Here is a 26,718-nt window from a genome sequence, read left to right as displayed (position 1 = left end):
ACTGTAACTAAATAGGCCCAGTGAAAAAGTGAAAGTGACAGTCGCGTCCAGCTCTTTGCAACCCCATGGATGTAGCCTACCAGGCTCCTCTGTCCATGGGATTCTCCAGGTAAGAATACTGGAGTGGGCTACCATTCCCTTCTCCAGGGAATCTTCCTGACCCAGGGATTGAACCCAGGTCTCTGACATTGCAGGTAGATTCTTCACTGTGTGAGCCACTGGGGAAGCCCTTAAATAGGCGCAAGCCATCTTCAAATGGAAAAGAAGAGGAGAATGGAGTTGGAGGCATGGCCAGCCCTGAGAAGGTACAGCAGGGATTCATCTGACATGCTCTAGCACCACCTTCCTGGGGTGCTCTGGGAGTTTGAAGGCACCCAGCACTTGGGGATGCCAGCTAGGGAGGGGACTGGCCTTGGGGGAGCCTCAGCTCACACTAACATCCCTGAAAACAGGAAAAAATGGGGATTTAGAGGCCTGGAGGAGTAAGGAACAAGATGGTTGTCCTTGAGTCCCAGGGGACTGGTGCCTTTGCATTCTTGCCTCCACAGCATCAGGAAAGCCTAATTGTAATAGTCAGCCAATTCGGGGGCAAGGCAGAATATCACTTTAAGGCAGTGGTTCTCAGGCCAGATGCACATTAGAATCACCTGGGAAGCTTCAAAAACTTATCTATTCCTGACCTCATCCCCAGAAATTCTGGTTTTTAAATGGTTTGAAGAGAAGGGCCTGGGTAGCCAGTGGTTTTTAAATCTCCATATGTGAATCAAATGTGCAGTCAGAGCTGACTGCCTTAAGTGAACAGTCTCAGTTATTAAGGCCCTTCCAGAATATTCCCAAACCAGAATAGCACATCTAGGGGGAAATGGCCAATTCTGGTTTGTAACTTCATGTTCCTTGTTCAGGAAGTTCAAAGAGTCTTTCCTCAGTGTACCTCATGCAGTGGTATGCTGGTAAACATTTAACAACCAGTTCTCCAAAGTTCTGATTTGTAGCGTTTGCTAACTTCCCTGGCATACATACTCCCACCATGGCTGCTTTCCAGTTATCAATATGACCTCACTGAATGCAGAGTTGGGAGAGATACATATGCCCAATCACCTCTTATGTGCCTGTGTGAGCTGGGTCCAGCACGACACTGGCCCTACAGAGAGACTCCTACTGAGCCCAGGAAGTCACCCTCCAGTGCAGAGCTTCCCAAACTGTCTTCCCAAATCCTCCTCCTTGTGCACATATATGGAAGAGGCACTGCTTGGTAACCACAGATCCTGCTAATATAAAGTGCCTCCTGGAAGCTTCCTTAATCCCCCAGCCAGAATTAATTTCACACTCCTCTGTATTCTAACATGGTCTTCCCATGTTAAGAACATGGAAGCCAATGCAGGAGACTCAAGAGACACAGTTTCAGTCTCTGCATCGAGGAGGAAATGGTAACCCACCCCAGTGTTCTTGCCTGGGAAATCCCATGGACAGAGGAGCCTGGTGGGCTACAGTCCATGGGGTCACAAAAAGTTGGACGTGACTGAGCATACATGCACGTACTCTAACATGATCTTGCTACCTCTTCTAAGGTACCTTCTTTGGTATGCATATAAAGGTGTACTTCTTTCTCTCCTACAAGACAGTAAGCTTCTTGAGGGCTAGGAGCCATGTTTTTGTTTTTGTTTGTTTTCATCTTTGTATCTCCCATTGGGTTTAGTGTCCTTCCAAGCAACAGTAAATTCATAGTAAATGACTGCCTAATGAAGCCTGGATCATTTTGTCCCCACCCTTCCTCTTTTCCTCCTACCAGTATATCACCAATTGTGCCAGTTTACCCAAGAAAGGGACACTTCCCTGTCCATTTCATAGGGCACTGACTTGTAAAAGGAGATGCTCATGTCAGACATCTCTGAACACAGATGCGTCAGATTTTATGCTAACAGAAGTTGGGTTGCAGATGAAACATTTATCAAAGAAATGACACTTTAATGGAGTGAATGAGAGCTTCCTATTTGAAGGAATCTTAGTTTCCTGTTGCTTCTGTAACAAATTAAACTTAGTGATTTAAACAGTACATGTGTATTCTCTTACAGTTCTGGATATCAGAAGTTTGACACAAGTCTCATGGGCTAAAATCAAGGGTAGGCAGGCCTGTGTCCCTTCTGGAGGCTTTAGAGGAGAACGGGTTTCCTTGCCTTTTCTGGCTTCTAGAGGCTGTCCACATTCCTTGGTTCATGGTCCCTTCTTCCATCTTCAAGGCCAGCAAGGTTGGGCTGATTCCTTCTCACATCACACCACTCTGACCTTCTCTTCTGTCTCCCTCTTCCACTTACAAGGACCCTTATGTTGACACTGGGCCCACCTGGATAATCCAGGCTCATCTATTTATTTTAAAGTCAGCTGACTAGCAATCTTAATTCCATCTACAACCACAATTCCCCTTGCCATATAACATAGTGTATTCACAGGATCTTGGGCTCAGGGCATGGGAATTTTAGGGGAGGTGTATGATTCTGCTTACCACACATGATAAACCTTTTGACAAAATAGAAACATTTTAATATAAATTAGAATTCTCCCGTGGTTTCTCATATGCATTTTATCAGTGCCTTTAAGTAGAGCCAATCTGATCTATCTACCACTTGATGGTTGTATCATCTACCTAGTGATTTGCTGCTTCTCACTCAGCAAAGCATAACCTTCTCATAGCCCCCTCCATGCACCAACAAGATGTCCTGTTTACCCTGTGATGTAGTGTCTCACCACCTCACCCAGCCACAGTGTGGACCGTCTGTGAGCCGTCTGCACGGCACCGTGCTTCAGTGCATTCAGGATACAGGCAGCAGGCAGCAAGGGTTAGGTATAAGATCTCTGCATTGTGTGTGTAAGAGAGAAATGTGTATGGGGATATGCAAGCAAACTCGTAGTGATTCTATGTCTCACCCTCACTCTTGTCCATTATCACAGCTATTCCTCCAGTTCAGACCCTGCCCTGGTCACTTCACCCTTGTACTTGCACTACTTTCCCCTCTCTGCCTCCCTGGCTTCGCATTAGCCTTGCAAACATCCATCTGGTACACTGGTCCCAGTCAGATTTTGGCTTGTCATTCCTCTCTTCAAGGGCCTACAGTGGATTCCTAGTATTCTAACACACTGAATCTCAATTCCTGGGACTGGCCTTTGAAACTTTTCACCAGCTCGTTCTGCCCACCCCCAATCTCTCTCCAATCTCTTTTCTCATTATTCTCCTCTCCAGCCAAGCAACTATGCTTATCGACCCACACATATGGCTTACTTATTTCCGTGCTTGCTCTCTGTCTGTGAACACATCCCACTTCTCCTTGCTAATCCATGCCTATCACTTCAAGATCCAGCTTCAAACACTCTCCTGTGGGAAGCAAGTTCTGATTAACCCCTTCCTCTTCTTTTGTTCCAGGTTCCACACCACTGCTGCTGCTGCTGCTGCTAAGTCACTTCAGTTGTGTCCGACTCTGTGCGACCCCATAGACGGCAGCCCACCAGGCTCCCCCGTCCCTGAGATTCTCCAGGCAAGAACACTGGAGTGGGTTGCCATTGCCTTCTCCAATGGTTCCACACCACACTTAACCACAAAATTGACTTCATATGAACTTTTCCTCAATGCTGTTTTGCATTGGCAAAAATAATAGGTTGCATTTGTTGAGTACTTACTCTGTGTCAGACAGTGTCCTAAGACATTTTACCTCATTTTCTCATTTAATTCTGAATGACAACCTTTGGAGACAGGCACTCCATTTTGCAGTTGAGGAAATCAGTGTTCAGAGAGGTTAAGACACTTTCTCAAGGCCACACAGCTAGGAAGTGGCACAGCTGAGATTTGAACCTGGTCCATCTGATTCCAGAGGTCCATACATGTTATGATGTGGTATGATTAAGGCAGGTCATGTGCCTTTGTGAGTCTCCCCAATAAGAGTGTGACCCCTCCTGGGTGGCATTCATGCCCACAACTGTGGCCAGGTCACTCCTAGAAATGAGAGGAGGGTTCCTCACTCAGGCAACATCCAGCAACTCTGTGGGGGCTGGTTCCTCCCAGAACCACGGATGCAGAGGTCAGTGGTTCTCAAACTTGACTGTACTACAGAATCACCAGGGAACTGAAAAAGAAAGAAATCCTGATGCTCGGGCTGCAGCCTGACCAATTAAATCACAAACTCTGGGAACAGGGTTCAGTCATCTGTATTAAAAAAAAAAAAAAAACTCTAAAGGAAATTCTGTTGTGTAGCCAATGTTGAGAATCACTCTCCAAACAGGAGACTCAGCTGGAAACCCGTTTCTCAGTTTTAAACCCTTTTAATTTCTCAGGAAGTCATATCTTCCCTGTATGTCTTGTCTTTCCTCCCCTACTTCCCTGTCTGTTTGGCTTTTCACCCAACAACATCTGAGGAGGCCAGCAATCATTGGTTGAGGAAGTGGCCACAAGCCAATTAAATACTGGCTCCAGGAAGGTTCCTAAACCAATGGAAAGCCTGTGAATCACAGGTGGAAAAAATTAATATATTAAAGCTTCCTGGGTTTCACAAAGACAAAAATAAATAATTTGCTCTTTTAGAAACAGCAAACATTCCACCTCTTAATCTGCTAACAATATCTCCCCCTGGGAAATCCTTTAAGATTAAGAAAGGAAACTTGCACCTCCTCTAACAGCTTCTGCCAGCTGGCAGGCAGGCCTGCCCCCCATCCACACTGGTCACTGGGTGTTCAAACAGGAGAGCCATAGAGGGGGCGGCTGATCACGGCTGCCAGATTCTGTGACAGCTGCTTGCCAGTCTGAAGGAGCTGATATATGGGAAAGGTTGTAAGATCCTAGAAGAACTTGACTCTGGAAGGTGAAATGGGGACGAGGCTCTGCCTGCTCCCTGTTCCCCCAGGACCCCTTGGTTCTGTCCACATACTCAGACACTCCCCTCCTCGATGAATCCAAGTGTGTGCACCTATGGCACCCAAATGGTGTGCACACATCCCTTCGGCCTCGGGGGAATCCGGGGGCGGGGCTGGGGAGGCCAGAGTCCCAGGGGCTGGTCCATTTACCCCAATGCCCCACATGAATATCAAGTCCTATGTGTGCTATGACACGAGAAGGATTGGGAAGAGATGGCCTAGGGGTAATTCCAAGTTCCCCAATCTCTGTGCCCATTGCTAAAAACCTCTCATGGGTAGATCAGACACTTTCTAGCCTTCCCTAGCATGGGCTGACCTTAATAGGGGGTCAAGGGCCTCCCTGGTGGCTCAGTGGTAAAGAACCTGCCTGCCAATGCAGGAGACTCCGGTTGAATCTCTGGTCTTGGAAGATCCCACAACTGAGCCTGTATTCTTGAGTCCAGAAGCTGCAACTACTGTGCCCTAGAGCCCATGTTCCACAATGAGAGGCAACGAGAAGCCCGTGCACCGAAACGAAGAGTAGCCCCCACTCATCGCAACTAGAGAAAAGCCCATGCAGAAAAGCCTGTGCAGCAATGAAGATTCAGTACAGCTGATAAATAAATAAATCAAAAATTTTTTTTAAATTGCAAAGGTGGTTAAAAAAAAATGAGGTCAAGATAGCATGTCCCAGAGGGTTGAAAAGAGGAAGAAAGATAAGCCCCCAAAGGCCCAGGATCTGAACCACTTCAGAATCACTGAACCTCACCTCATGGGCTAAAACTATTTGTCAAGTTTACTTCTTCCTCTCTTCCCCAGGCCTGTTCCTGGGAAGGAACCCCTCGAAGCTGGACTTACCTTGGCATCCATGATGCTGGTCTCCACCCGGGCCACGCCCTGGTTCTCCCGGAACAGCTGGATCTTGCTGATCTTGCTGAACTCGGACAGCACAGTGGTGAGGTTGGTTTTGAGGTCAATAACATGGCTGATGCCGTGACGGGGTCCCACCAGGAGGGTGGTGGCTGACTGCTTCTCATCCTGGGGCCCCAGCGTGGTGCACAGCATTCACAGAAAGCAGGGCAGAGGAAGTGGGGAAGAGGAGGTGGAAGGCGGAAAGACAAAACAGGCATTGGACTGGTTCTGTTGGGAGATCTGGAAATATCTGGAGCTCAGGGTCAGGGCAAGAAGACAACCTCGAAGGGAAAATGGTCTGGGATGCCCCTGTTCCCAGGACAGGGCCCTGGATCATCGGTCTAAATGGACACCTTAGCCTCAGTACCAGGGAGAGTGAAGTGGGCAGCAACAGGGCTAGTTCTAGCAAAATCATCAAATAGGTGAGGTCTGTTTTGGTGCCTTTGAAGTACCCTTGTCCTACTAAACCCCAGAGATTTTTCCATTGGTTGCCTTGGGCCACTCAAGTCTCCCTTGGTGCTCTGTCTGAACAGGTGGCATCCTGTGTTTGGTCTTTACCCTCCCCCACCAACAGCTTGCACTTCTCACCTCATGCTAAAAGCTAAACTGACAAAGTAGCCTGGAGGGGGATCTCCCTCCCTAAGAAGCAATTTGCTCTCTTGAATAGGCACTATGGGCTTCCCCAGTTGACTCAACAGTAAAGAATCCCCTGCAATGCAGGAGATATGGGTTCGATCCATGGGTCAGGAAGATCCCCTGGAGAAGGGAATGGCTACCCACTCCAGTATTCTTGCCTGGGAAATCCCATGGACAAAGGAGACTGGTGGGCTACAGTCTATTGGGTCGCAAAGAGTCGGACACAACTAAGTGCACACACACGTAATAGGGACCACAGTAGTCTTACCCCAGAGGAATGATCTATAAGAATTTCAGCAGTGGACTTCCCAGGATCCTCAAATCTCAGTACGTAAATGGTCACCTCTGTGCCTGATGGACTAGATTCCCTTAAGTGGTCCTGACAGGCTCCTTGGTGCCATCAAGCCTGAGTCCTCTGCCAGCCCATTCCCTGGCATTAGCATCACCCCAAGGAACCTCTTCCATCTGTTCTAGACACTTTGATAAGTGGCTTTCCATCAGTGTGCCCCACGAGCATGACAGCGTGTTCCCCAGAGCATGACTAACACCTGGATCCAGTAAGCAAATGATTTGAATTTCCTTTCACAGAAGCACACTAGGGTAAACTAGCCTGGGGCACAGTCTTAGGGGGACCACTTATGCCCTACCTCAGAGGAGCATTGCTATACTGAAGGCCCTGGGTGGGGGCTGGTGCAAGGGGCATCCAGGCTGGGGGATTGAGGGAATATGGGTAAGAACAATGAAATAGGGCAGGGGTTGGCAAATTCTGGCCCACAGGCCAAATCCAGTCCTCTGCCAGTTTTTGTCCAACCCACAAACTGAGAATGGTTTTGTACATTCTTAAATGGGTGGAAACAATTCCAAAGAACCATATTTTGAGACACATAAAAATCACATGAAATTCACATTTCAGCATCCGTAAACAAAGAGATATTGGAACAGAGCCAGGCCCATTTGTTTATGCACTGTTGATGGCCACTCTTGTGCCACAATGGCAGGGCTGAGTGGTTGTGACAGGGACCCTTGTGGCCTGCCTGCCAAGCCTATGCAATTCACTTATCTGGCCCTTTACAAAAAAAGTTTGCTGACCCCTGAAATTGAGAATAGGAGGCACAAAAGAGCCTGGAGGGATGCTGAAAACAAATATTGTCTCCTACTTTACATTTTATTTTTGGGCGGCACCACATGGCCTGTGGGATCTTAGTTCCCCAACCAGGGATCGAACCCAGGGCCTTGGCAGCAACAGCACCATGTTCTAACCACTGGACTGCCAGGGAATTCCCGAAAGTTTTTACATTTTACTTTATTTATTTATTAATTTTTGCCTCCTACTTTAACCATTTTACCAGAGGTGGGACAAGACCACCACAGGACCCAATAGGGAGAAGGAGGAAGGGGAGGGAAGTCTTTTAGAAATATTCACTGATAGGGAATGCCACCCAAAAGATCTAATGGAGTCCCTTCTGTCCCCCCACCCAAGGACAAGTGCCCCTAAAGAGCTCCCACCCCCTCACTGGCCTCACTTACCAGGCCCACAGTGTTGAACAAAACGCCCGTGAACGTTGGAAGTTCATTCAGAATTCGAAGATACTGGAGTTTGGCCTGAATTGCAGAGCCCTGTGAAAACAACCCACCCAGAAGTGTGAGAAACTTGAGGTGCAGAGGAAAAGCAAACCCATGTTTTTAGGAAGGAGGGTCAACAGCTTTGGATAGGCAGTAGTCAGACCAGCCAGCAAGCCCCACTGTGGGACCTTTGGGAAAGAATCACAGGAAGGTTCCAGTTTGGACAGCTCTTGCCAGACTTTAGCATCCCACCCCCCTTCCTAAACCCTCCTGCTACCTCCAGGTCCTCATTCCTGAAGAATTCAGCTTACTCATTTTTTTCCTGGGTTAATCTCAATGCATTTCCCCAACTTCAACACCCCATAACATCTATACCTCTCTCCTGAGATCCCTGATGACCACTAGGTGCTGGCCATCCCCAACTCGATACCTTTATCCTGAGAACTCCTAAGTCCCCACCCTGCTCTTCCTCTGGCAGAAAAATTTCCAACAGTGGTCCAGGCATTCCCTGGGCATTCAGGCCAGAAACCTGCGAGTCACACTGGACTCTTCCCTCAGCCTCTCATGTCACCAAATCATCTTGATTCTACCTCTTAACTCCCTCTCCACCCTACCATCCCTCTTCTCTAGCTCCATGGTCATTGCCTCAAGGTCTGCCATTTGCATCTGTCAGCCATGTTACCTTCAGTACCAACACTCATTTCCCTTCACATCTTCAGTGAGAGGGAGCAGCCTAAAACTTAAATCACATCAGCTGCCCAATTAAACCCTTTGATGGCTCTGTGCTGCTTACAGGATGAAGGATAATCCCTTTCCACAGCACATGAGGCCCTCCATGAACAGGTTCCTGCCAACCTCTCTGGCCTCTTCTCTTGCCTGCACCCTACCCAGGAAGGTTTCTTGAACCCTCTCTACTGGTTTATGTCAGATTTCTCTGCCTGGGGATGTTCCTCCCTGCAACTCGTCTAGACAAACTCTTATCTGTCCTTTAAGACCTATCTCTGGCATTAGATGGCATCACCAACTCAATGCACATGAGTTTGAGCCAACTCTAGGAGATAGTGAAGGACAGGGAGGCCTGGCATGCTGCAGTCCATGGGGTCTCAGAGTCGGACACGACTGAGACTGAACAACTGGCATCAAATGCACCAGTTCCTGGCTTTTTCAATCTCCTTCAGGCTGGGCTGGCTGTTCCTCCTCTAAGCTTCCAGGGAACCTGCATGAGTTGGATTGCACTGTGTTGTGACTGCCTCTGGTTTTCCCACCAGCCTATGCTTGACTCAGGGCAGAGACTCTGCTTTCTTCATCTTTATGTCTCCAGCCCAAGTGCTGGGCGGGGGTGTGGTGGGGGTAGGGGGGAGGTGGCGCTCAAAAATAATGTTTGCTGAGGAGATGGTTAGGAGCCCTGAAACTCTCCACTGGGAAGAAAACAATCTGATTAAATATGCACAGCAAGGTAGGAATGGCTTAACTCTCCGGGGAAATTTGCATCTTAAAAGAGAAGCTAGTTGGGAATGCAGGGAATCTGGAATGGGTGTGATATAAGAGGGCACCTGTGTCTTGTGTCTCCATCTGCATGTGGATTCTGGGGCCTCTCACCACCGCCTCTTAGGAGGCAAGTGGACTGAGCCTTACAAGTCAGAGAAGGGCCTGCAGGGCTGGGGAGGCAGGGAGTGGGAGTCCCTCAGAGGGCACCCCAGAAAGGGAAGGAAAGTACAGCAGTGACCTGAGCCCTCAACGTGACCTGGAGTGACCAGCAGTGATCTGGAGTTCTGTTATCCAGGTCAGACCTTGTCCCATGGGGTTGGGCTTTTATCTCCCTGTACCAGGACTGACGAACTAGAAAGCTAATGGAGGACAGAGGAGTCGTTTCCATGGGAAATGTGTCTATTCAGGGTTTGGGGCTTGTCCACACAACAGGTGCTTCATCAGCAATGACTAAATCGGTGAAACAACCCAAGAATTTTTTCTGCCTGCATCTTGGTCCCTTTGCTTTGAGGATCCTGAGCTGTCCCAGTAACTTGCCACTGAGCTGTCTCTGGGGGAGGCTCAGGCTTGGGGAAAAATCTCCACAATCATCCTCCATATCTGGTCAAGCTGGATGTGTATCCAGGTCAAAAACAGTGGGGAGAGTCCCCAGAAGACCAGACTTGCTGGGAAACCAAGCAGGAGTCCCCCAATGCCACTAGTGCCCCAGCAGGGGGCCCCGGGGCTGACTCTGGATACCTTGGTGCCACTGGAAGGATGTGTTTGGTGTGCCTTCAGCTGCTGAGAGAGAGATTTCCGGAGGGTCTTCTCTTTGATGCCCTGTAGGAGGGAGGGGGGAAGAAAGGGTTCCAGGCCCCACTCCTTCCTAAAAGCAGAAGAAAAGTAGGAAATTAGAAGGACAAAGTGAGACAGGAAAGGAAGATGGCAAGACAGAAATGGAGTGAAATTGGAGACAGAGGTGGAGGAATGGAGACTAGGGGAGGCAGGAGGCAGGCAAGTAGGAGCTGGAGCTCAAGGGCATCTTGGTCTAGGGGGTTTGAGGAAGTCCAGTTCTCACTCCCATCCCAGGCCCATGGTCCTCAAAAGCATAGCACAGCTCAACCACTGTACCTTCTCCCTGTGTGGCTATGTGCCCCCCTCCTGAAGGGCCCTGGCACAACTCACTCCACATTCTTGAGCGAGATCTTCTGACTAGGTCGAGTAGCTGAGACAGTGATATAGATGTGTAGGGCAGCAAGGCCCAAAAGCATCTCCGGCTTGGGGTCCATTCCAAAGCGTTCTCGGATGACATCATTCCGACTCTGTGAGAGAGGGCAGTCCAAACCCATCAGTTAGAGATCTTTCAGCCACTGCACCACGGACTCCCTTACATCCCAGAAGAGAATCCTGGTGTCAGTAAGAATCCCAGATGAAAGGGAAAAGGGAGGTTCTGCCCTTGGGGAAGAGATACTATTTGCTTCATTCAGCGGATAGTTGACTGCCCCCTTCTCAGTGCCAGGTACACACAATGGCAAGGCACAAACAGGTAGAATGTCTAGGGCACTACAGAAGTGAGACATGGCAATACTTCCCTTCTTTCCTCCTGTTCCAAGAGACCTTTCTGCCTTTTCTCTGGGGCCTATACTCACCACTGTTCACCCCCAGCCATCTGAGGCTCCTCTACCAGCTCAGATAAAAACAAAATAAGAGAGACACTGGGAGGGATTCTCTATAGGGCTCTGGCCCAGAAGCCCACAGTGAGAGACGGATGGCAGGCATGGGGCAGATATTCTTTTCCTTGGTGTCTGAAGATCAAAAGCAATAATGAGTCAGTCTTCCCTCAGTTCAGTTCAGTCGCACAGTTGTGTCCAACTCTTTGCAACCCCATGAATCACAGCACGCCAGGTCTCCCTGTCCATCACCAACTCCTGGAGTTCACCCAAACTCATGTCCATCGAGTCGGTGACGCCATCCAGCCATCTCATCCTCTGTCGTCCCCTTCTCCTCCTGCCCCCAATCCTTCCCAACATCAGAATCTTTTCCAATGAGTCAACTCTTTGCATGAGGTGGCCAAAGTATTGGAGTTTCAGCTTTACAATCAGTCCTTCCAATGAACACCCAGGACTGATCTCCTTTAGAATGGACTGGTTGGATCTCCTTGCAGTTCAAGGGACTCTCAAGAGTCTTCTCCAACACCACAGTTCAAAAGCATCAATTCTTCAGTGCTCAGCTTTCTTCACAGTCCAACTCTTACATCCATACATGACCACTGGAAAAACCATAGCCTTGACTAGATGGACCTTTGTTGGCAAAGTAATGTCTCTGCTTTTTAATATGCTATCTAGGTTGGTCATAACTTTCCTTCCAAGGAGTAAGCGTCTTTTAATTTCATGGCTGCAATCACCATCTACAGTGATTTTGGAGCCCCCCAAAATAAAGTCTGACACTGTTTCCACTGTTTCCCCATCTATTTCCCATGAAGTGATGGGACCAGATGCCATGATCTTCCCTATGCTATCCTAAAAAGGATCTCCTGGAATTAATGGCCAAAGGTAAGAAAACCCTCAGACCCTGAAGGTCAGAATCCCAGCTATCAAGGATCAGCCTAGGTTAGACCAGTTGCCCATTGTGTTCAGGTGGAACCAGAATAAGCTGAGAGACTAGAGAGCCACAGTGGTATCACTACAGCAGAGGAGAGAGTGTAAAAGGAATGCTTTATCAATGATCATCTATGTAGAAAATCCAACAGAATCAACAAAAAAATCTACTAGAACTAATGAGTTAACAAGGTTGCAGGATATAATCAATATTTCAGTATCAACATAATCAATATACAAAACCAACCATATTTCTACATGTTTGCAACCATCAGAACCTAAAATTGAAAATCAAAACCATTTCTAATAGCATCAAAAACATGAAATTATTAAGGACAATCTGTCAAAATATGTGAAAGACCTATACACTGAAAAGTACAAAAAACTGTTGAGAAAAATTACAGAAGACCTTAAGAAATATAGAAATATACTGTCTTCATGGGTTGGAAGATTCAAACCAATGTATAGATTCAACACAATCTCGATCAGAAGCACAGCAGGTTTGGGATAGAAACTAACCATCTAATTCTAAAATTCACACACAAATGCAAAGGTCCTAGAATGGCCAAAACAGTTTTGAAAAAGAACAAATTTGGAGGACAAACACTACCTGATTTTAAGACTTGTTAAAAAGCTTCAGTAATCAATAAAAATAATAATAATCAATAAAAAGCCTCAGTAATCAAAAAAGTGTGATGGTGGCATAAAGATTGACAAGCAGATCAACAGAATAGAAGAGAGACTTCAGAAATGACCCACACATATACAGACAACTGATTTTTCACATAAGCACAAAGGCAACTAATGGGAAGAAAGGATGCTCTTTTTAATAAATGGTCTGGAACAATTGGATATCCATATGGAAAAAAGAAAGAAATCTGATCAATACTTTGTACCACATACTAAAGTTAACTCAAAATGGATCACAGATCTAAATGCAGAGCCTAAAATGATAATGCTTTTAGAAAAAAACAATAGCAAAATCTTTGTGAACTTGGGCTCAGCAAAGATTTCTTAAATATGACACCATAAGCACAATCCATAAAACAAACAAATTGACAAATTGGACTTCATCAAAATTCAAACTTCTGCTCTGTGAAAGACACTGTTTAGAGACTGGGATGACATAATTGCAAATAACACATCCAATAAACAACTTGTATCTAGAATACACAAATAACTCTCAAAACTCCCTAATAAGTAAACAAACAACCCCAACTTAAAAAGTGGGCAAAAGATTTGAATAGATACTTCACCAAAAATGATGCATGATGACAAAGAGGCACATGAAAAGGTGTTCAACATCATTAGTCATTAGGGAAATGCAAATGAAAACCAGAATGAGATACTTCTATACCCTATTAGAATGATGGAAATTTAAAAATACTGCCAAGTGCTGATGAGGGTGTAGAGAAACTGGGACTTTAGCACATGGCTGGTGTGAATGTAAAATGGCCCAGCCACCTTGGAAAACAGTATTGGAATTTCTTCAAGAAATTAAGGAAAGATAGATCTACCATATGATCAGGTCATTCCATTCTTAGGTATTTACCCAAGAGAAAAGAAAGCATATATCATACAAAGACTTGTATATGAATGTTCATAGAACCTTTATTTGTAGTAGCCAAAACCAGACAACCCAAATATCCATCAGCAGGTGGACTGGTAAACAAATTTTTGTATATCCATACCATAGAACAGTACTCAACAATAAAAAGGAATGAATTACTGATACACATAACAACATGAGTGAGCCTCAAAATCATGCTGAGTGAAAGAAGCAAGATCAAAGTAAGTGTTTATACTGTATGATTTTGTTCCTATAAAACTCTAGAAAATGCAAACTAATCTACAGTGACAGAAAGCATGTCAGTGGCTGCCTGGGGATAGGGGTATGAATTACAAAGGAGACTGAGGAGACTTTTGGGGGTGTTGGATGTGTTTAATATCTTGATTGTGGTGATGGCTTCATGGATATAAACATATGTCAAAACTTATCAAATTGTCATTTTAAATATGTGCAGTTTGCTATGTGTCAATTAGACCTCACTAAAGCTATCTTCAGTATAAAAGGAATATAGCCGAACACATCATCATAAAGGGGAAAGGCAAGGTGGACAAGGTCTTGTCACCAAATTCCAAAATAGCTGAACCAAACATCCATCTCTGCACCCAGCAAACATTCACTCATCCTTCAAGGCTAAGAGCATGCATCTATCCCTTCCACTGTGAAGCCTTCACTATGCCTCACCCAGGGAAGAGTTGGCAAATTGCTTCCTGAGCACCCCTACTGACATTGTAGCCTGCCATCCTCATAGTGCCTGTCACACTGTCTTGTATTTATTTGTGCACATATCTGTCTGAGCTCTAGCAATCTGTGACAGTTCTTTGATCACTGTGATTGCCAGCACCTAGCACAGGGCCTGGCCCAGAGTAAGTGCTTGGCAAATGTTTCTGGATGAACTGATTTGGGAACTGTCTCCTTACTGGAGCTTAGAACTGAGGACTGGGACCTCCTGGTACCCAAATGCACTTGTTAAACCAGGGTATCCTGTGAAGATGCCAGAGTTACCAGGGTTGTTTCCTCGTGAATGTTGATGGGATCTGTCTAGACAAACAGACAAACAGACTGGCGCCCCAGACAGCCCAAGTTGCCAGGCCAACTAACTTGACCATGCCCTACCATGGTAGCCAAAAAGGAAAGAGCTACCTGAAGGTTGGAAAAATTTACATAGCAACTTCATTGTGACAGCAGAGCAGCCTGCCTGCTTGTTTGTCCATTGGTCTGTTTGTCTGTGTACCCCAAAACCAGACTCTACCTGGATGTACAGGTACTCGAAAGCAGCAGGATCCCGACGCAGCAGCTCCACGGGGTCTTTGGGAAAGAAGCTTATCCGGAAGAGGCATTTCATTCCATGATAGTGTGTCCGCTGCACTACCTGAATCCCGGAAGTGAGAGGTGGGAGGAAAAGAGATCAGGAATCAATGGCTGGGGTGGCAGGAGCCTGCTCAGGGCCCCCTGGGCAGAGCTAGGTGCTATTTCCTACTCTGTCTTCTGCCTGGCTGATTCCAATTACCCTCGGGGAAAGTGATGAGAAGCGGAGTCTTTTTTGCCCTTCTGACCCAAAGTGATTAGAATTTTTCAAACCACTGATCCATGACTTGGTCTTTATCAACAACCCAAGGCCCAGGACACAAGGTAGGGAGAAAGGGCTCCCGGCAACTTCTCTGACTCTTCTTGCTGTGGGGCCTTTGCCTTGCAGAGGGGCTCATCCTCTGGCAGAGGAAGTTGCTGATGAGCAACCAAATCAAAGACTTAAAATCCTATTTGGACGTGTAGCTGAAACAAGCCAGCAATATGCCAGTAACTGCTGAAGCTGGGATGGGTAATGAGGGTTCATTATCCAATTCCTTCTACTTTGGTGTATGTTTGAGATTTTTTAAATTATAAATTTATTTATTTTATTTGGAGGCTAATTACTTTACAATATTGTATTGGTTTTGCCATACATCAACATGAATCCGTAATAAAAATGCTTAAAAATCCCATTTGGAACAAGAGACCAGTTGGATCCATAAGCTCCCCTGATGGGCAGGGAGGTGATTAGGCCTCCATCCAGGCAGGACATCCACCTTTTTTCCTTCATAGGTGGGAACCTAAGTCTCTGGACTACATACTGAGAACTACCCTTGAAGAATCCCTCTCTCTTAAATCCTTTCATTTTGGTGTGTCTCATTTCAGCTTTTGCTTTGCTTCCTTTAGACATTTCTTTCTGGCCGTCCCTCTCCAACTCCTTCTCTCCCTCTCTGAGAATATCCTTTTTTTAAAGCAAATGAGAAATTCTTTCTTTCTTTGGCCATGCCATGTGGCATGTGGGATCTTAGTTCCCTGACCAAGGACCAAACCTGTGTCCCCCTGCATTGGGAGAACAGACTCTTAACCACTGGACCGCCAGGGAGGTCTGCACTCCCTGGGAATACTGATTGGCCCTGGTTGCCTGTCTTCCTCTTCGTGGTGAATCACCATTAGTGAAACGTTATCCAGCCATCCTGGATTTCACTGGCTTGTTTCCATAGGCTGGGAAGATAAGCCACTTTCCCCTACTCCGCTTTGGAACTTGACATGGCTGTCACACGGGTGACACGGGTGACACACTGTCCATTCTTGGCTTCACTCAGCCCCACCTCAGTCCACATGTGTCAGCCTCGGGGGTTTCACCAGACTCCACTCGCTGACTCTTCCATATTACAGCGCTAATCTGAAGGTTGAGTGTCCTCTCAGAGGCAGAAAAGTCTAGCAGGCAGGGACTGCAGGAGATGGTGGAGTTGACACTGCTCTTCAACTCAGCCTTCCACACAATGAATTGCCACTCCACGCCTTCCCTAACTAGTGACCACCAAGACTAACAACCGTCATGCCTTTTTTAGGTTACAAGAGACATTTTAAAGAATTTATTTATTTATTTTGGCTGAGCTGAGTGGCTTGTGGGATCTTAGTTCCCCAAGCAGGGATTGAACCTGGGCCGTCAGCAGTGAAAACATAGGGAGTCCTAACCACTGGACCACCAGGGAATTCCCAAGAGACATTTTCTTTAAAACTTTTTTGGGATATGGACCATTTTTAAAGTCTCTATTGAATTTGTTACAATGTTGCTTCTATTATGTTCTGTTTTTAATTTTTTTTTTTGGTCATGAGGCATGTGGGATCTTAGCTGCCCGACCAGGAATCAAACTCACACCCCCTATATTGAAAGGTGAAGTCTTAACCATCAGACTTCCAGGAAAGTCCCTCAAGGGACATTTTTAAAGGCCTCTGTGGGTGGTTGGGACAGACCTTGATTGAGAACTGGGACTTCTAGGAGCTGGCTGAGCAAGTCATGATGAATTTTCCAGTAAGAGATTGCCTGGTGGCCTCTTGTTTACTAGAGGCCACTTGCAAAGGTATGAAGCTGTGACAGAGGAATTACTTACATAAGCCAGGGGCTGCTTGTCCTGAAGAAGCAGGAACTTGTGGTTCTGTTCTGGTCCGGCATACTCAAGGACAAGAGCAAAGTGCTCAATGTACCTCAGGGAAAGCCGGTCCTGTAATGTCACCATCACATCCTATAAAGACAAAGGAGCCTTGAGAGAGAGATCCCTTCCAGCTCTAAGATACTTTCTGTACCCAACATGGCAGAAGGGGACTGAACATCAAGAGAGTCCTGGGGAGAAGGCTGAGGGTGGGAAAGTGGGCCAGACAGAGCCACTGGCCTTCAGGGTGGCCCAGGCACACGGCTCCAGGACGAGGAGAGTGACCTAGGAGTGTTGTTCAGAGGCCTAGGCCCTGGAGAACACAGAAGGGGTGAAGGGAGGTCTTCCTAAACTTGGTTGGTCCATGTAGATGGCAAAAGAAGGTCATGGCCCTTCCTCCCCCTCCCCCCTCTCCATTCAACCAATGATCTCCTGAGCCTGTCCTTAGTGCCATGTGTGGTGTGGGTTCTTCCCTCAGCTTCTCACGTAAATGAGGATGTTCCCTCTGGTTTGTCCAGCAACCCTTTACTTAGGAATCAACAAAAGCCAAGGCCACAATTACATGATTTCAAAGGTACATGATTTCTGGATTCATAATCTAAATTGAATGACTTGCAGTTACTGGCAAAATATTCATCTTTGTCACTGGCTTTTAGAGATGATCAATTTAGCAACTTGAAAAATGTGTCCATGCAGAGGAACAACATCACATGTTCTATGTACAGTCAGGAATCTGATGACTTCCAAGCTCCGTCTGCTCTGCTGCCCGCCTTTTAATATTAGGGTGTCTGGAACAGATCTGTGGGGGCTGCCCACATGTCAGTTCTGAGACTTCCCATCTACCTGCTGTGACTTCGGCATACACTGGCCTCTAACATGTGTGTTTTAGAGTCAGCGTGGCTCAAGCCTCCAAGGGCCAGAGAGAAGCAGACTTGGGAATACAAAGCTCCCTTCTAGCCAGGGTTGCCAAACAAGCCCCTCAGTGAACACTGAAAGCCGGTTCGCTATTCAAATGCCAGGCTGGAAACTGGCGGGCACTTGAGAGTATCTCTTTGTATTATGCAAGTAGTCACAGAGGCCCCAGTGTTGCTGGAGTGCTGGCACGGACAAATGAGGTTGTTTTTGCCTTTCAACTGCAGTGGGACTGTGGGTGGCCAAGCTGGTGATTGCCAAATTGTATTACAAGTGTAATGGCCCCCGTGCCAGGCTGTCAATTCACTCAGGTACCTCTCCAGGACAAGTGGCTTGGCAACCTGTCCAAGTTCCAATGAACAGCCAGTGCACCCTGAAGTCAGGGTATGGTCACCAACCAGGGGCTGCCATTGTTTTGGAAAGCTGGGGCTACCTGGAAGCACCAAATGGTGGTGACATTGCGAGGGGAGAGAATGCTTGGAGAAGCTACTCAGGCAAAAGAGAGTGGTAAATGCTCCAGTGTGGGAACAGATCAACAATGGCCATACCAGTCCATGATGTAACACACAGGAAGATTCTGACACACCCATACCCACTTCTTGGACTTGGACTTGGGAGGGCACTTGGACATCACTGGGTGGCTTAGTTTTAATGTCTGTCCCATAGACGGAAGCCTTCAACAGTCAAGAGACCACCTCAGGACAGCTTTGGGAGTGTGTTTTAGTCCTAGGTTCCCTGGGGAATCCACCCAGGCCTAAGCCTTCCAAAGAAACTCTCAGTTCAATCAACACAGGTTAAATAAAGCCTCGAGTTTTGCAACTCAGCTGCTACTAGCACTTTGGACAGGACAATTCTTCATCATTTGGGGACTATTCCATTTCTTGTGGGACACTTGGCATCTCTGACCCTGAGACACTACATGCCAGTAGCACGCCAAACCATGGGGATGACCCCACATACACTCAGACATTCCCAAAAACTACCTGGGAGGGGGCAATGCTGACCCAGGCTGAGAATCGCTGGCAAAGTCAATTCTGAACACCTGGTAACTCCTCTTAGGGAAAGTTTCCTGGCCCACAGCTTGCTTTAGTACAGGGTTGTATTGGTCCCAGCAGAGGTACCCCAGGAGAGCCCTGGGCCAAGTGGGTTTTCTGGGCAGGAGCTGTAGCTGCCTGGCAGTCTTGTTGTTCAGTCACTAAGTCGTATCCGACTCTTGTGACTCCGTGGACTGCAGCCTGCCAGGCTCTGGGAAGCATTAACTGCATGGAAACATTCACTGTGAGGATGGCATTCTCTTTCTGGAGAGAATCCAGAAGGAGCAGAAACAGATATTTCTGTCCCAGAGCAGAGTAGATCCGGGTGGTTAATGGTACATACTTCTCATCCTCAGGACTAAGGGAATCGCTACAACTTCCAGATGCCTGCTGCTGCTGCTGCTGCTGCTGCTGCTGCTAAGTCGATTCAGTTATGTCTGACTCTGTGCGACCCCATAGACTGCAGCCCACCAGGCTCCCCCATCCCTGGGATTCTCCAGGCAAGAACACTGGAGTGGGTTGCCTATTTCCTTCTCCAAAGCATAAAAGTGAAAAGTGAAAGTGAAGTCACTCGGTTGTGTCTGACTCTTAGTGACCCCACGGACTGCAGCCTACCAGGCTCCTCCGCCCATGGGATTTTCCAGGCAAGAGTACTGGAGTGGGGTGCCATTGCCTTCTCCCCAAATGCCTGGCTGAGCTGTTAAGAATCAGAGCTCTTTAGTTGCTCTTCCTGTGATAGGAATAGTCAAAGGGATTGTTGGTGGACTTTTCTCAATCTTGGTTCAGTGCTTAAGAGCTGGTTGTTATTTAAAAAGCAAGGCATGGCTAAGCTAATCTCCTGAGAGATCATTTGTTGATTTCTGTGTGTAAACTTGAATAGGTGTTATTGTAGCAATACAAATCACTTTTGCTTTATAAATGGTCTAATGATCATCACACTCCTTAGCTCCTAAAGGTCATGAAGGACACAGGGTAACATGACACAAAGCAGTTTGATAACAGATGTGTGCACACACGCATGCCTACCCACATGCATGCACATGTACATGAATGCACACACACACACATTTACAATCACTAGCACACAGTTGGGCAGGCAACTTTCCCCCACCACAGTCATCCAACGACTGTACGTTTTTACAACCAGGTACTTCCAGGAGCAGGAGGTCAAAGACCAAGAGCACCTTGCTCTGGCAGTGAGCAGCTCTGTGCAGACTCAGAGGAACTCTGAGACCAGCGGCTGTGTGTGCTCCAGAGAGTACAGTACCAACCCGCGAGAGGAGATTTTGTGGGTACCTTAACAGTAGTCCGGCCATCAAACGTGAATGACTTGATCTGCCCATTTTCTAAGAAAACCTTCAGGACATTGGGGATGAGGAGGAGAGCTTCTTTCTTCATCATTTTCTGTGAAAGGACAAGGAGGGGGCTCATTTAGAAGGAGGAGGGAAGCAGAAAGGAAGAGAAAGGAGTGAGTGAAGGAGAGGGAGCCAAAGGTATGGAAGGACAGAGACAGACGAAAGAACTGATCAAAGATAACATTACACAGAGACCAAAAGCAAATTCTCCAAGAAGACAATGGGCCATATCCAAAGCTCACCCTTCATTTGATGTCACAGCACACCCACGGTCTACTGTGGCTCAAAGCTCCACAGCTCAAAGGGGGCTTGGCCAATAGAGATCACCACACACTGAAGGGCTGATGGGAGGTCTCAGGAGCCCACCTCACTCACCAGCTCCTATCTCCTGCCTCCTTCCTTTCCACCGGGCCCTTCACACATTGAGATCACTTCCATGCCTTTGCCCTGCCAGTCTCCCTCCGTCCAAGCATCTTAGGTCTTCTCTGACCTAGTCCACGCCTACTTCTCCATTCATGTCTTATCATTCCTGGTACCCACACTGTTCTTTCATACCTGTTTACCTCTAGCAACTCATCATTTGAGGACTGCCTCACTCCCCAAAGGACATTTAGCATCTCTGACTCTGAGACACTAAATGCAATAACAAGCCAAATCATTGGGATGACCCCAAACACCCTCCAGATATTCCCAAAAGCTCTCTGAGAGTGGGCAGTACTGACTCTGATTGAGAACCACTTGCAAAGCCCAGTTCTGAACACCTGACAGCTCCTTAAAGCTTTCCTGGCTTAGGCATTTCTGTATTTATAGAGTGGTTCATGTTAGGTTCTTGATAAACCTTTATTAAATACTGTTCCCTCTGCCTCCCTCTTTTGATACCTGGAAAACTTCTACTCATCCTTCAAAACCCAGCTTAAATATGAATTCTGTAAAGCCTGTCTAATATCATCAGGTACTTGAACCTGATGTTCGCACGTTGTTCTTTTAGCAACTTATACACACCTATCAGTTGTTGTCATTCAGCCACTAAGTCATGTCCAACTCTTTGCCACCCCATGGACTACAGCATGCCAGACCTCCTTGTCCTTCACACACCTCTCTAAGTGCTCTTAAATATTTAAGTATTTCCTTATGCATTCATTTTTTTAATTTTTTTTTAATCTTTTGGCCACACTGTGTGGCATGTGGGATCTTAGTTCCCTGACTAGGGATTGAAACCACATCCCCTGCATTGGCAGCATGGAGTCTTAACCACTAGACTGCCAGGGAAGTCCCAGTGCTCTTTTTGAAGAATGTGTGTCTTTTGTAACCAAACAGTTAACTCAGCACTGGGACTATGTCCTATTCAATCTTTGTGGCCCTGACATTGAGCAGAGTTCCCAGCACACAGATGGTGCTCAATAAATGGCTGCTGAACATATGAGCAGGAGGTGCTTAATATGTGCTTACTTGATTAGACTCATTACGGAAATCCAACCATTTCCTTGGGCCAACATCATTAGTTCTAGAGGACCTGAAAAGCTGCCTCAGACGTGCAGTGTCCTGAATTCTCTGAGCCTCTGCTACACACTCAGCACTATACTAAGCCTCATGGGGGTACAGCAAAAGCAGAGGACCAGGGTCTAGCCTTATACTGTTTTTAAAAAAAATTATTTATTTATGGCTGTGCTGGGTTTTTGTTGCTGCAAGCAGCCTTTCTCTAGTTGCTGGTGAGCAGGGGCTATTCTCTAGTTGTGGTGGCTTCTCTTGTTGCAGAGCATGGGCTCAGTAGTGGTGGTGCATGGGCTCAGTTGCTCCGTGGGATGTAGGATCTTCCCTGACTGGGACTGAACCTGTGACCCCTGCACTGGCAAGTGGATTCTTAACCACTAGACCATCAGGGAACGCCAAGCCTTACACTCTTACAGGGACGTGGCACACACATGATCCACTAGAGAACAATAAAACCAAAACAAACCAAAAGGTATAAGTTAAGGTCTCCTAGATGGGGTGAATTGGATTTTGATTGTAAAGGAGATGGCAGGCGTGGACTATCAGAGAGGCCAGACAAGAACAGTCCAGATCTAGGGACTGTCGTGGACAAGTACAAAAACATAAAGCAAGTCCTTTTGGGTCGGGGTGTGGTAGGAGGAGGGGGTGGTGCTGTTGTGACATCAGGTCATTTCCTGATGGAGTCAAGCCACAGCGGGGAGTGATGGGATCTAAAGTTGGAAAAGTGACTCCCTGGTTCTCTCCCTGATCCCAAGATGCTTCGCTCCCACCAAGCCCAGAGGCCCCAGATTCCCAGGCTGATGATGCTCTGTGGTGGCAGGTTTTATTTAGCACACTGGGTTGGACTCAGATAATTACTTAATTGATTTTGCTTAAAAATAGAGTTGGCAAGGAATGCCCACAGGATTTATTTTTGCTCTTGTTGCTTAATAAAGTCTGGAACACCAAGAGAAAGGGATTCTGGAGTCACCTGGGCCTGGACACCCCGCCCCACCCCCAACCCTGGACCTAAACAATGGGGAGGCTGCTATGGTCCACGCTGGTGGCAGCGGTGGTGGGGGGGGGGGGGAGTGTTTTGACATCAGGTCGTTTCCTAAGCACAGCTAGGGTGGGAAGGTTGATGTCTCGGTCTCTCCCAAACAAAAGCCTGCCACCACCTCTGGTTTACCTGACCAGGAGCAACAGAGTAACCTGGGGTGGGTTCTAGCCACTCTGCGGCATTTATGTCTAGATTGGTCTGGAGTGGGGGCTTGCTTCTGCCTGTGGCTAGATGTGACATATGGAGAGGCGAGTCATGGTGGAGGGGAGAACACAAGGGAGAGGAAGAAAGGGGAGAAAAAAGGGGGGAAAGAATGGAAGGGGGAGGAGGGATAGGATTCTTCACTGGGTGACCAGGCCTTGGTGGGTTTTTCTGTGATGAAGATAGCTCAGTTGGGAAAGAATCTGCCTGCAATGCAGGAGACCCTGGGTCGATTTCTGGGTTGGGAAGATCCGCTGGAGAAGGGATAGGCTACCCACTCCAGTATTCTTGGGCTTCCGTTGTGGCTCAGCTGGTAAAGAATCCACCTGCAATGTGGGAGACCTGGGTTCAATCCCTGGGTTGGGAAGATCCCCTGGAGAAGGGAAAGGCTACCCACTCTAGTATTCTGGCCTGGAGAATTCCATGGACTGTATAGTCCATAGGGTCACAAAGAGTTAGACATGACTGAGCAACTTTCACTTCACTGAGATGGGAGAAGCTGCACCTGTCTATTGTGTGTGCTAAGTCTCTTCAGTCCTGTCTGATTCTTTGCGACCCTATGGACTGTAGCCCGCCAGGATCCTCTGTCCATGGGATTCTCCAGGCAATAAAACTGGAGTGTGTAGCCATGCCCTATCCTCCAGGAGATCTTCCCAACTCAGGGATCAAACCATCTCTCTTATGTCTCCGGCACTGGCAGGTGGGCTCTTTACCACTAGTGCCACCTAGACTCTCCAAATTCAGATCTCATTTCCTTTGGGTGTTCAGGGCTCAGGACACAAATGTACCCTTAGTGACTTGTACCTCAGCTGACACACAAGGACTCCACACAGCTCCCTTTCCTCTCTGTGGCCCCTGCTTCTCCTCAACCTCTTCTGCTGAGACTGACATGAAGCCCAGCCACCAATTATTCAGATGGCTTAGCCAGTGGGGCCCAGTTGTCCCTTGGGCCTCACAGTCTTCCTCAAACGGGGAGGGAGGAGAGCCTTGGCAGAGTTTGGGGATAAGGGTCAGGGAAATTAAGTCATAGGACATCTCTGACCTCTATCTATCCCGTCCTCTGGGTGGTTCTGCCTCAAAGAACTACAGGGGTGCTGGTGCCCCACTGATTCTCCACTCAGGCTGGGCCTCCTACCTTGTCTCAGCTGCAGCTGTGCTTCACTACAGAAATGCCATGGGCCTCCCGAGAGCCCAGTCCATGACAGCCTGTGAAAGCACACAGCACCTGTTAGCGCTGCTGGCCTCCTCCCACCTACCCCCATGGGATATCACCAACTTCTGCCGACTCCTAGAGGACTTGAAGTTATCATCCATGGCCACCTAATACACATCTTTATGTGTTCTACCCGCCTCTTCTCATTTGCTTATCTGAAGCAGACAGCTCAGTTCATGTTAACCCCACAAGGCAGTGAGAAAGACAGTGGGCTGGCCATGACCCCTCCAGACTGGCTGCTGCATGACATGGGTGGTCAAACACCACCTGCTCCTCAAAACCATACCACCCAGGGGTGGATTCCATACTGTCTCAATCTGAGTCGCCTGTCCTCCCAACAACACTGAGAGGAATCCAGAGGCAGGGAACAGGTATCTGTTTTGCATCCCTTGTAGTGAGTGCTGGGAACACAGCAAGCATCTAGTATTAATAAAAGTTCTGTGACTTAATGAGAGTCTATATCATTTCCCCTAGGCTGCTTCGCCCTTCACTGCCCAGTCTTCTCCAGTTGAGACCTGGAGTTGCAGGATCACTTCAACATGCCGAGGGCTCAATTTCGCTGCATCTTCAGAAAACCACTACTTCCTTCCTGTTTCTATCAAGTAGCCAAATGTTCATGGAGCACTTGTTCTGAGTACTGTGCTAGAGATGGAAATTTCTTGAAGTACCATGAGGATTCTGAGTGAATTGATATATATCCCTTCTCCCCACGATGCCCAGGGCTTCTCTGGATGCCACACACCCCTCACTCGCTCCCCACCCAGAGCCCCAAGGTCCCTCCTCTGACCCCTTCATAATGCTGTCCACTTTGAGGAGCAGCAGATGAGCAACTGGCCCAGAGGGATACTTCGACAGCCTGGCTGACTCTGGCCAAGGGCTGAGGGGAGGAGGCGAAAGCTCACTTACTGCATCTGTTTCTCCAACTGCCACCTGCTCGGAAAATCGGACCTTCACAGGATTGGATCTCAGCTTGGCCTTCTTTGCCGCACTGATGAAGGCAGATTTGGGGGACTGGAAAAAACAGAGAGGGCTCATGAGTTCACCATACTGGGAGAAAACCTGACATTTGCTGCATGGAGTTAAGACGTCTCAGTTTGGGTACCCCCTTTTGCCTTGTGGATCAATAGGCCAATAAATAAGTATTGATTCCCTACTAGGTGCAAGACAATGTGCTAAGTGCTTCCTTAGATGATTGGTATGTTCTGAGTAAGCTGGGCATGAATCGAATTTGAGTAAATTGAATCCCATTATTAATGCTCTAGGCCTAGGGGAGTTTGCAAAAATTCTTTGTAATAATGTACACTGAAATTTTATATATTTGGTTTCTTTAATGTGAGATATACCTAAATGGTGGTTTTTATTACATCTGAATATGAACATTGCAAAGGATTTACAGAAATAATCTTATTCATTTCAAAGATATGTCCTGCCCCTAGGAAGGAGGTTCATAGCAAATATTATTTTAGATGCAGAAGAAAGGAGGCTTATCATGCCAAAATGATTTATCCACAGTTTCTACACTATTTGACAGAAGAGACATTAGCGATTTTACCCAGGTGTCCTGGCTTCCTAGTTCTAGGCTTTCTACTACTTTGTTCATCCAACTCTGTAAGAGACACTCAAACAATCAGCTAGGGTCTCTCATTTTTGAAAACTCCCACAAATTCAGCAGGATGCATGGTTAGCAAATGCTGGAAACTGAGTCTTTCCTGGGTGCACTGTGGATTTGAGGAAATGCAGGAGTCCTAGTGAGGGGCACCCTCATGTCTCTGGGGCATTCATTCATTCGTGTAACAAATTTTGGGAGGGCCCACTCTGTGCCAAGCACTGTTCTACATGACGAGGATCTAGCAGTGAATAAGATGGACAAAACTCTCTGGCTTCAAGGAGTGCCTATCCTAGCAGGGACAGACAGACAGACAAGAAATACTGAAACACCTCTTAGGAGGCAAATAAGGGCTATGAGAACAAATTGAGCAGACTGAGGGACTACAGCAGAGATTGAAGTCGTGAGGGAGAGAGTGGTGGGGGTTTTATTTTAGACAAGACAGGCAGGGAAGACCTCTTTCAGGAGGTGACATTTAAGCAGAGGTCTGAAGGAAGTGAGGGAGAGACAACCATGAGGATATCTGGAGAAAAAGCCTTCCAAACAGAAAGAACAAGAAAGTGTCTGAGGTGGGAGGAGGACTGGGGTGCATGGGGAACAGTCAGGAAGCCAAGTGTAGCCACAGCTGAGTGAGTGGGGAGCTGAAGAGGTCGTGCTCAGAGAGGGAGCTGGGAGCTGCGTCAGGTAGGTCCTTGTGAGATCTTGCGTGCGTGCTAAGTCATTCTGGTCATGTTCTACTCTGTGCGACCTTATGGACTGTAGCCTGCCAGGCTCTTCTGTCCAGGAGCTTCTCAGGCAAGAATATTG

General features: G+C 47.3%; 1 protein-coding gene and 1 long non-coding RNA gene across 3 annotated transcripts in view; one reads left to right on the top strand and one right to left on the bottom strand.

Moving 5' to 3' along the window:
- Nucleotides 1–3,643, top strand: part of LOC129638656 (uncharacterized) — a 48,559-nt gene extending 44,916 nt beyond the window's left edge. For both annotated transcript variants that reach the window (XR_008707959.1, XR_008707958.1), the window contains exons 4-5: nt 195–305; nt 3,416–3,643. This is a non-coding gene — a long non-coding RNA (uncharacterized LOC129638656). The remainder of the gene's footprint in view (nt 1–194; nt 306–3,415) is intronic.
- FRMPD3 (FERM and PDZ domain containing 3) overlaps nt 1–26,718 on the bottom strand; it is a 67,276-nt gene that overhangs the window by 23,860 nt on the left and 16,698 nt on the right. Inside the window, exons 4-11 of the mRNA XM_055563221.1 lie at nt 25,212–25,316; nt 20,303–20,410; nt 17,022–17,153; nt 14,870–14,989; nt 10,639–10,775; nt 10,213–10,339; nt 7,951–8,040; nt 5,734–5,913 (exon numbers count right to left, since the gene is read on the bottom strand). Coding sequence (XP_055419196.1) covers nt 5,734–5,913; nt 7,951–8,040; nt 10,213–10,339; nt 10,639–10,775; nt 14,870–14,989; nt 17,022–17,153; nt 20,303–20,410; nt 25,212–25,316 — 999 coding nt within the window. The remainder of the gene's footprint in view (nt 1–5,733; nt 5,914–7,950; nt 8,041–10,212; nt 10,340–10,638; nt 10,776–14,869; nt 14,990–17,021; nt 17,154–20,302; nt 20,411–25,211; nt 25,317–26,718) is intronic.

This window comes from Bubalus kerabau, chromosome X (assembly GCF_029407905.1).
Source record: "Bubalus kerabau isolate K-KA32 ecotype Philippines breed swamp buffalo chromosome X, PCC_UOA_SB_1v2, whole genome shotgun sequence".
Taxonomy (NCBI): domain Eukaryota; kingdom Metazoa; phylum Chordata; class Mammalia; order Artiodactyla; family Bovidae; genus Bubalus; species Bubalus kerabau.
The sequence above is the reverse complement of the archived record's forward strand: the minus strand, read 5'-3'. Positions and strand labels throughout refer to the sequence as shown.